Source organism: Ruditapes philippinarum, unplaced genomic scaffold, assembly GCF_026571515.1.
Source record: "Ruditapes philippinarum isolate M1 unplaced genomic scaffold, ASM2657151v2 ctg20964_1_1_1_1, whole genome shotgun sequence".
NCBI lineage: Eukaryota > Metazoa > Mollusca > Bivalvia > Venerida > Veneridae > Ruditapes > Ruditapes philippinarum.
In genome coordinates, this window is record NW_026854394.1 from 1,261 (window position 1) to 12,744 (window position 11,484).

At 33.9% G+C, this 11,484-nt stretch overlaps 1 protein-coding gene across 1 annotated transcript; it reads left to right on the top strand.

Annotated features, from left to right (window-relative positions):
* Positions 1–452: 452 nt before the first annotated feature.
* Positions 453–8,181, top strand: LOC132740029 (recombining binding protein suppressor of hairless-like; the record flags this gene model as incomplete). Its single annotated transcript, XM_060727884.1, has 5 exons — positions 453–520; positions 3,422–3,562; positions 4,743–4,898; positions 5,883–6,068; positions 6,741–8,181. Coding segments are annotated over 5 exons (746 nt in total), but the record flags the coding sequence as incomplete, so codon positions are not given.
* Between the last annotated feature and the right edge of the window lie 3,303 nt (positions 8,182–11,484).

Sequence of the window (11,484 nt, forward strand, 5' to 3'; positions counted from 1 at the left end):
TTTTTTCATAAAATTTTTGTGTTATTGTTTCATTTTTTTGGGTTCCTTTGAAAAAAGCCCATTTCCGTGATTTTGAAAAATTAAGAAGAAAAAAATAAAATTTTTATATGTGGGTTAATAAACCAAAGCTTTTTAGCAAGTTTTTTGGTGGGTTTGGGAAAAATAAAAAAATATTTTGTCTAAGGTTAAATAAAGTGCTCGCCCGTTTTTTTATTCAAATAGAGAAAACTCTTTTTGAAAAAAATTTTTCATTTAGAAGAAAATTAACCCTTTTAGAAATTTTTACTTTTAAAGGAATATTTGACTCCAAAATTTAGAGATTTTTTTTTCCTTAATTAAATTTTTTTTTAAAACTAAGGGGTTTTTTAAACAGCCCCCGGTATGTGTTATATTTAGATTTTTTTTTGTTTCAGTTATGATAAAGAATCAGAAAATGAGAATTTTTCAGTAAGAGTGGTTTCTAAACGGGTCAACGGTCAAACTTGTATGTTCTGTTACTGGCATGGCTCTACCTCGACTTGTAAGTATTGCTCAATTTGTTTTGTTTTTTATGCCACCGCAGCATCTGCGATGCGGTGGCATATAGCGATTCACCTGTGTGTATGTGTGTGTTGTGTGTGTGTGTTGTGGGTGTGTGGTGTGGTGTTTGTTTGTTGTGTGTGTGTGGTTGTTATATAATTATATAGTGAACTTAAAAGATCTTTCTTGTGAAAAACCACTTGTCCAATCCTTCAACCGAAAAACTTGGCAAGGATTGATCCTGGGTGAAGGGCTTCCCAAAGTTGTTCAAAGAATTTCATTCCATGCAGAAAATCTGGTTGCCATGGCAACCAAAAGGAATTATAAGAATAAATTTAAAAAAATCTTCTTGTAAAGACACCCAAAAAGGCCTAGAGCTTAGATATTTTGCCCATAAGGCATTGTCTTGTAGACCCTTACTAAGATTGTTCAAATTATAAGCCCTGGGGTCAAAATCGGCCCCGCCCCAGGGGTCATTGATTTTCACTATATGTACATATAGTAAAAACCTTAAAAATACTTCTTGTAAAGACCCAAAAGGCCCCAGAGCATTAGATATTTTGCACAAGGCATTGTCTTGTAGACACTTACTTAAAATGTTCAAATTATAGCCTGGAGTCAAAAATCGGCCCCCGCCCGGGGGAAGGTTTAATTGAATTTCACTATATGTACATATAGTAAAACACTTAAAATACCTTCTTGTAAAGATCCAAAAGGCCCAGAGCTTAGATTTTTTTGCAATAAGGCATTGTCTTGTGACCCCTTACTAAGATTGTTCAAAATTATAGCCCCTGGGGTAAAATCGGCCCCGCCAGGAGAGGGGGGGGTCGATTGCATTTACGCTATATGTACATATAGTAAAAAACCCTTAAAATACCTTCTTGTAAAGGACCCCACAAGGGGCTCTAGAGCTTAAGATATTTTGCATAAAGGCATTGTGTATTGAACCTCAGCAAAGATTGTTCAAAATTATAGCCTTGGGGTCAAAATAGGGCCCGCCCCGGGGGTATTTGGTTTTTTTATATGTATATTTGTAAAAAACTTATGGTAGTAAAAACTTGTTAAAAAAATTTCTTCTAGCAATTGACAAATGCTAGAGGTTAGATATTTGCATGAAACATTGTATAGTGAAACCTCTTAGCAAGATTTTTCAAAATTATAGCCCTGGCGGTCAAAATTGGCCCATGCCACGGGGATTCACTTGATTTCCAATATATACATATAGTCAAAAAAAATCAAAAAATCTTATATTTTGAAGGTACAAGGTTTAGAGCTTTATAATATTTGTTTAAATGATCAATCATCTATAGGTCACTCTATACCAAAGTTGTTGAAAATTTTGCCTCTTGTGTCAAAAATTAGCCCCCGCCCCGAGGGGGCCATAAGGTTTTCCTTATATGTGTATAGTAAAAAACTTAAAAAAATCATCTTCTCTAAATTTAACAAAGGCTAGAGATTAAGATATTTTGCATGAAACATTAAGTATTGAACCTCTAGCAAGATTGTACAAATTATAGTCCTGGTGGTCAAAAAAATTGGCCCCCCCCCAGGGGTATTTGATATTCACTATGTACATATAGTAAAAAATTAAAAAATTTTCTTGTCTGAAGGTACAAGGCTTAGAGCTTTGATTTTTTGGTACATAATATATCATCTATGAGGTTCTCTACTACTAAGTTGTTTTTAATTATGCCCCTAGTGAAAAATTGCCCTGCCCTAGAGGCCGATAGTTTTCCTATATATGTATAAAGTAAAAACTTGAAAAAATCTACTTCTCTGAATTGACAAAGGCTAGAGGTTAAGTTTATGACATGAGACTTTGGGAAGTGAACCTCTACTTAGATTGTTCAAATTATAGCCCTGGGGTCAAAATTGGTTCCGCCCCCGGGTTCATTGATTTTCATTCTGTACATATAGTAAAAAACAAAATAAAAACTATTTTTGTCTGAAGGTACAAGGCATAGAGCTTTGATGTTTGCTATATAATATCATCTGTAGGTCCTCTACCCAAGTTGTTCAAATTTTTCCCCTGGTGTCAAAATCGGCCCTGCCTGGGGGCAGTGATTATTCATTATATCACCATAATAAAAACAGAAAATAAAACAAATGTTTTCTGAATGGGAGAAGGCTACAGCTTAAAATTTATGACTTGAAATGTTGTTTGGTGGACCTGTATCAGATTGTTTTGAAATTAAAACCCTTGGGTCAAAATTTTGCCTTGCCCAAGGGGACAGTGACCTACTTTCTTGTTTTTGATGTTACAGTAATTGAAATTTTTGACCATGTGCACAGTTTTAGTTGTAAAACTGAACTTTTTATATCAAGTGACCTAGATTTTGATTATGTGACTTACTTTCTTGTCTTTTGATGTACAGCTATGAAATTTTGAAACCATGTGCACAGATTAAGATGTAAAGTGAACTTTGATATCAGCTGACCTAGATTTTTACAAAGTGTCTTACTGTGTTGTCCTTTGATGTAGTCATTGAAATTTAGGCTGTCGTCTGCTTATCTTTCTGCAAGGGAATGCTAGCAGTTTATAGTAATACGTTGGTTTTGCATTGGTACCGACTCATCCAGACAATAATATACAAAGTTAATAAAAGACCCGTTCTTCAACAGTATTTGTTCCTACACTTCTATTGAGTGTTGTATTAATGCGGTGGCATAGCATTTTCTCAAATGCAATCTTGTTTTAAAAATACTATACAAAATTTTCATAGATCATTTAATACTCTGAAATGGCGATATAGTTATAATCTTGTAGCAGATGTCCTTTCCTTTGTGAGATAGTAGATGTTAAGATGCAGGAATGTCACCATATGGTCCTTACAGTGTTTGGTATATCACTTGAATTACAAGCAAAGGTACATTCATATTATGTTATTTTATTTCCTTGTAGGTGATACGTAAAGTAGATAAGCAGACTGCGGTGTTAGATGCAGACGACCCTGTTTCACAGCTTCATAAATGTGCCTTCTATTTGAAAGATACAGAAAGAATGTACCTATGTCTTTCACAAGAGAGAATTATACAGTTCCAGGTAGGGTTCTTATTTTTTTAGATAATTGTTTTGATGATTGTACTTATACATATATATCATTGTCCAGGGTGTTCGTTTGTCCCTTGAAATGACTCTTTGGCCCTTCAAATTTCCAAAAGGCCTGATTTGACCCCCAGGATTTTAACTGGAGGGTAAAATTTTGTTAAAATATGGGGATTTGGCTTTGTTGTCAGTAAAACCTAGTCAAAATGACCCTCAGGATTTCATGGCTAGTGAACACTGTACCTATATCATACGAGTATAAGGCTGATTTCTTGAGGTTTGTTAATACTTCTGTTTGGTTTAACCAATGTATGATACTAGTCTATATGCATTAGTTGAATAATTATTCTGGCTAGGTTCTGTGAAATCACATTTGTTCATGTGATGTATGATACATTTTTGTATACTTTTCGCAAAGAGTAATGTGTGAATTTAAGTCCACACTGTTATGAAACCAAACAAAAACCTGCGCTTAAAATGTACCCAAATTGCACTAGTATGTATATATAAATGTACCTTGCATCTCCCTAATCATAGCATTTCTGCATTGCCATTCATTATTACTAGATAAACTGTAAACTATATGTATTTAATACTTACTGCTAACTTAAAAAATGCTTTGAAGGGCACCTGAGGTCTTTCTTCATATGAAATTGTTTTAGAAGAAAAATTATAAACATATATAAACTTTCACTTCCTTAATTACAACATACAGGATTTATAAAAGTTGATGAATGTTTACCATTGAGTAGATAAATCTGAAATAGTTGTTAAATGTCATGACTCAGAATTAGGTAGCAATTGATTTATTGTTGTTGTTTTTTAAAGGCACATTATGACATGTTTGTTTAATTCTTTAGAAATGTCAAACATGTGTTTAGTATATTTAAATAATGAATTAAGTGCATGTTGGATGTTTTACAACTAAAAAAAGTAGCGCTGAAAATGCAGTTATTTGTTGTAAAGGTAACAAAATGTAAACAAGCTAGTATTTTGACTCCCATACAAAATGCTAATTCACTAAAATTATACCTATTGCCAACAGAACTAAAGATGCAAAATAATGGGCCTTTAAGACACATTTGCTGTTAAATTCCATCTTTTTCAATATCAAAAGCATTCTATTTATTTAAATTATGTTAAATTTTTTTGCTGATTATGGTTTTTGTATTCACAGGCGACGCCATGTCCAAAAGAGGCCAACAAAGAGATGATCAATGATGGGGCATCGTGGACTATAATTAGTACGGACAAAGCTGAATATACGTTTTATGAGGGCATGGGGCCGGTCAAGGAACCAGTTACTCCTGTGCCAGTAGTTAATAGCTTACAGGTAGGTGATGACAAGTTGTTTTTCACTGTTAACATGCTGAATATTTTAAATGGACTTGTCCCACTTCCATTTTTTGGGACTGTCCATTATTAATTTTAGGGATATAAATTTGAGTATTTAAAGTTTGTCAGTCAACAGTATAGAGCCTGGTCAGGACTGCACGGAAGTGCAGGCTGGCTTGGCTCTATACTGGTGGCAAAGGATTAACATTTTTGGTTCCAGCACATTAAGGGTAAAAAGCCTGTGCTCTTGCAGTGCACTCCTGTAGAAAAGGATATAGGTCTGCCAAATTGGTACATTCCTTGTTTAAATAAGAAAATTAAGGAGGAATAGGAGTGTAAGTAAAAGCCAAAAGTTTAAATTGACAATGGTAATTTTAGAATGACCTCTGTTACAAGACAAATTTGAATGAAATTACCTGTTGGTATTCAGGCATCGAAAAATATTTTCAGAGTCACTCGTTCAGCAGGACAAGTGGCTTCTAAATCCCAATTAAAGGTCACAATTTTCCACTCGTCTTACGTTGAGTGCTCTTAAATTCTACTCGTAATAACCCATGATAAGTGGAATTTTCGGTTTCTGGTATTATGCATATTGTTTACTCCTATCGCAATTGATTAAGCTGCATGATGAACCAAAATATTTCAAGAAAGTCAAACTAGATTTTAAGAAAAGTAAAAAGATTCAAGTAATAATTTACATGTTGCGTGCGATTTATGACTGATTTTGCAGTATTTAATTTATCACCATATAATTTATCACCATATATCTACTGCATTAGTCTACTGCCTGACTAATGCTGTAAAGGCCATTTTTGCATATTTTGATATCTTTCTGGTTATTTATATGGATTGTAAGTGTAACTCACTTTCTTTGTTCACTTCACAAAATTGTTGTTTTAAATACATTTTCGTAATTTTCCTGAAAATTAGCGTGGATCTGGAGGCATGCTGCTTTACGAGTATATATATTTTGTATTTTCAGTTAAATGGAGGAGGTGATGTGGCTATGTTAGATTTAGTAGGTGACAATTTTACTCCAATGTTACGGGTGTGGTTTGGAGATGTGGAGGCGGAAACAATGTACAGGTGTGAAGATGGCATGCTCTGTGTTGTGCCCGACATTAGTGCCTTCAGAGCAAGCTGGAGATTTGTTAAACAACCTTTGCAGGTATGAGCTGATAATATGCTGTTGTTTTACTCATTTACGTAGTTAAGATTTCAAATTCATTCCTATAATAGATAAAATTCCACTTTCATAATAGTAAATATTTTATTCAAGAAGTAGTTAAGGTTACACTTCTATAGAATTTAAGATTTTAATCTTGCATAGGTTAAGATTTCATCTTGTAATAGTTTAGATTTCACTTCTATAGAAATTAAGATTTCAACCCTACATTAGTTAAGATTTCATCCTGTAAAAATGTAATAGTTAAGATTTCAGCCCTGTATTAGTTAATATTTCAGTCCTGTAATAGTTTAGATTTCACTTCTATAAAATTTAAGATTTCAGCCCTGCATTAGTTAAGATTTCATTGTGTAATAATAGTTTAGATTTCACTTCTATAGAAGTAGAGAAATCATTGCCTAAAGTTCAACGGCTTGGTAATTATGTCACCTGGGACAGGTGGAATAAAACAGATTTGACAAATTTTGTGACCCCAGTTTACAAATGTAATATTTAACTTTCATCACTGCATAATGTTGTTTTGTATGATATTATAGGTAAAAATATATTAAAAGCAAAGAGTAAAGATATTCAATATATTATTGAAAGTTATATTTTGTAGTGATCAGAATTTGATAAAAAAAAAAGCCTAAATATTTTGTTTTTTTTTTTCAGGTTCCTGTTTTGTTAGTACGAAATGATGGTGTTATATACTCTACTGGACTAACTTTTACTTATACACCGGAACCCGGTCCCCGGCAACGATGCCGGGAGGTTGACGGTCTCTTAGGTAGCAACCAATCAGACTCTTCGGCTAATAATAGTAACAGTGGTCAGAACGGACTATTAAGTCACGTAGACCCAGTGTAGCCGTTGTTATTGGTTGTGATACAAAAAGTTTTTAAAAAAAAATGTGCATTAGAAAACATTAAAATGTGATACATACATGTTCAAAACTAAGTGCTACAGATTCAGATGAAAGCGGACGTTACTGGACGTAGAGATGATTAATTTCAAGATATTCAGGAATAGGATAACGGGGACAATTTTGATATGATTTCCTTCTAGCTGACATAAAAATGATGGGTCTGACACTTCTCATATTTGTCGGTCATAAAGTCCGAAACAAACCTTTTTTCTTCCTGTTAAGGTACCAGGTTAGCTTACCAGTCTAAGATTTATATAAACTTCACTCTGAGATTGAGCATGAATCACAATACTTTGTCACCTACCACTTTCCCCCTCACCGCTGTGGGTTCAAATCCTGAAAGGTACTTTCATGTGAGGAAGCTATCCAGCTAGCTTACGGAACGTCGGTGGTTCTACTCAGGTGCCCGTTCGTGCCTGAAATAATGCAAGGAAGGGCACCTGAGGTCTTCCTCCACCAGTAAAGTTGGAACGTTGCGATATGACCAATACTGTGTCAATGTGACGTAAAACCCAATCAAACAAACAAAACTTTGTCACCTTTGTACAGTAACCAGTTATCGCCTCAAATAATTCAATAGGTGTTAGCCCGTTACTGCACTAAAGTTATGTCCTGTCACTATACTGCACTAACTGCTGTAGTAATTGAGATAGGATAGTGCTCTGTTAAACAATTTGAAGTTAACTCCCCTAGAAATTTTCATAGGATTACTGAGTTATCACCCCTGACACTTAAAGTTTGCGATTGAAGGATTTTACTCTGCTGAAGTTTAAGATCTTGGTTTACGTAATTTTTTATCAGACTGTAATGATTTACCTACATGTGATGGTTTTACTCAGGTGCCCATCTGTTCATGTCTGAAATAATGCATGGAAGGGCACCCAAGGTCTTCCTCCGGTAGTAATGCTGGAAAGTCGCAATATGACCTATTCTATGTTGATGCGATGTTAAACTTGATCAAAAAATGAAAATTTCAAGTTGGTCAGTCAACAGTAGTAGACCCTAGTAAGCCTACAGAAGAGCAAGCTGGATCTAGACTGATGGCAAAGGGTAATCACTTCCAGTTCAAGCTGGTTAAAGATAAACCACATTTCTCCAAGTTTCTACTTTTTATTCTTAGAAAATGAATCGAAAATGAATCGCCAATAACGAAGCAAATGGGGTAGAAATAATTGTAAATAAAACAAATCTTCCTATCAAAAGAATAGAAAGTTTTGTAATGTCAGTGATTTTCCTGCTTATTTAACAGACTGATAAAAGGCCTCTTACCATTTGAAATTTTCTTTAAAAATCATGCAGTTTTCCCAAAAATCTGAACTTAAACCTGCTTTTTTACTTCCCAATCAGCCTCTTGCAATTAAGTGAAAAAAAATCACTGAATGTTTTGCATCTAACATTCAAAAAGCCAGTTGCATTGAGAGTGATTATGCATTTCTTAAACTATTGAATTAAATATTATTCCTGTTTGTTTGATTTTTTTTAATGGAAAAAAGTGTTAAGATTTTATATGGCAAAAAATTATGAACATTTTTTATGGAAAATGAGTGTTAAGATTTTTTATGGAAAAAAAAAAAAAGATTGGGGGTGGAGGGTAGTGTTAACATTTTTACTCATTTTTTAAAAAAGTTTTAAGATTATTATTTTTATGGAAAAAGAGTGTTAAGAAATCACAGTAAAGTGTTAAATTTATCAGCAGGCATGCAATTTTAGTGCAGAAAGTAATGTTGATGAACTTCAGTATAATTACATTTGTATTTGGAAGGAAAAAAGGTGCATACTTAGCATAATCATGCAAATTAGATAACCATGCATTTTCATCACATGTTTGTATAAGTTCATATATGCAAGCAAATTATTCTATGTTGTAAATGGCAGTTATTATACACACATATCAAATCATTGAGAGTTAATTCACTAGAATTGTTTGGTATAAAAATAAATATTACCATTTATATATCAGATTTCATCACCTGTTAGAGGTATTGTTTTACCTGTAAAAAGGTAATTACCAGAATACTGTAGTGTACATGTAATATTCGGGCAGCAGTGTGTATTGCAGTACCTACTCTCTACTTGATATTGCATTAAGAAAGCTTGCAATACTAACTTTGTGTTAGGCATTTCTTTAGGTGTGACAGAATACCACCTGCAAATTTAAAAATGTTTGTACTATTCAGTCTGTTTATCTGGATGCATCAGTTTGTACTAATCAACTATTTATCCATGTATTGGTGAAACTGTAGAAGGTGGTCCTGATTACTCTGATGCAGGCATGTCTGATCTTTGGTCGCAAACCATTGTGGTTGATCTGTTGTATCTGGATGCATCTGTTTTATAATTCTATGCATACATTCTGTTTATAGGACATTAGCTTTTATCCATGTGATCAGTTTGTATCTGCAATTTAATGTAATTGTATGTAATGCTGATCAATTGGTTTATACATGGATTATATCTGGATGTATTTAAGCTTGTTGCTGAATGCAATATGGTTTGTATCTGGATGCAATATGGTTTGTATCTGGATGCAATCTGGTTTGTATCTGGATGCAATCTGGTTTGTATCTGGATGCAATCTGGTTTGTATCTGGAAGTTTGGAACTTTGGATGCAATATGGTTTGTATCTGGATGCAATATGGTTTGTATCTGGATGCAATCTGGTTTGTATCTGGATGCAATCTGGTTTGTATCTGGAAGTTTGGATGCAATCTGGTTTGTATCTGGATGCAATCTTGATGTATTTTAGCATGTATCTGGGTGCAATCAAGTTTGTATCTGGGTCAAAGTTTGCCTGATTACATGTGTAACTTCTTAGATTTTGGAAACAATGTTTTAGATACGATATTCTATTTTGCCATTCCAACTGATAATAATAAATGTATCTTAAATACATTCATTGGATGACACCTTCCTATTGACGTTTTAGTATGAATAATCTTTGCACACATTTCTATATTGTTGTTATTTTGTTGTTTTAAGTGCCAGTAATATTTTATTTTGTCATGTATGTACATATAAAATTTCATAACATTGAAAAATATATTTTGATACATGATTGTGTATGAAATGGATGTACTGATTATATATATCTGATGCCAATCTGTTAACTTCAATGCAAATTCCTTTGTGACTCAATAATAAAATATAGTATTCCTGTCTTTGAGATGAACTCAAAACTCCTGCATAGACTCACATGTACTTTAATGTATATACTGTGGCGTTTGGCCAAGCTGTTAAGGTCAGACTGAGTGGTTAAGGTCATAAATGATGTATAGAGATCCTCTCAGCATTCTTCATTGTGTTCATTTTGTTGTTTTAGTGCAGAATATTTTATTTTCATGTATGACATATAATTAGAAGCATTGAAAATCTATTTTGATACATGTGTGTAATGACAATGATGTATGGATTATATATTGATGCCAACTGTTATCTCAATGGAACCTTTTGACTTGATATAATAATAAAAATAGTATTCCCTTGAGATGAACAGTAAAAATCCTGTTAGACTACGTGTACTTTAATGTATATACTGTGGCCTGTTTGGCCAAGTTGTTAAGGTCAGGACTGAGTTGTTCAGGTTATGGCCAAGTGGTCAAAGTCTCAGACTCCATTGTAGGTTCGCATACTGACCTGGGATTGTTTTATGCAAGAAATTTATTCAATTAAGTTAAGGAGAATTGGAAGATCTACTTTGGTGTCAGTGTGAGACTGAAACAGACTCTAAAAGGTCATCTGTCAATAAAGACCAGATATGGAACCTTCTCTGGGGGTCAACTGTCAATATGTGGAGTTTTTTGGGACAGGTTAAATTGTTAGGTAATTCTAAATGATAAATAACACAAGGTGTACATTCCTTTGTTATTGGATGATTCTAAGATAGAGAACACTAACAAACAGCAAAATCACGGTTTGGTATAAGTACTGGGTCATCTTACATTAAAAATTAGCAACACCATTGGATAAAATGTATTTATTTTCCCTCACCAATAAAACAGGAGATATTAAAATCAGATTGACTTTCAGTCTGTCCCAAATGAAATAAATAAATCTCACCATTTGTTTTGGAAGGGGCATCAGTGGCTGAATGGTTATGGTCAATGGCTTAACGCACTAGCCCCTCAAGGTACCTAGGAAGCCAGTTCGGTTCTTCTTGGTTGCCAGTGGATGCAATGAAGGGCACTCAAGGACATTTTCCATCAGTAAAGCTGGAAAATCACCATATGACCTCTACTGTGTTGGTGCTAGTAAAAACTTGACCCCTAAAATGTCTCGGAACATGGCAAGAATGTACATGTATATATGAATAGTGAATGTGGCTCAACAAATGTCACCAAAACCTTCTCTTGTGTCTCTTATACTTTAAATAAGTCTTTCTATTTTTGAGTTATAAGGCACTATTGTGGAAGAATAAGGAGAGCTATTGTACTGGCCCCAGCATCACCGTCAAGGTTTGGTAAAGTTTTTGCTATCAAGTTGGTATCTCCAAA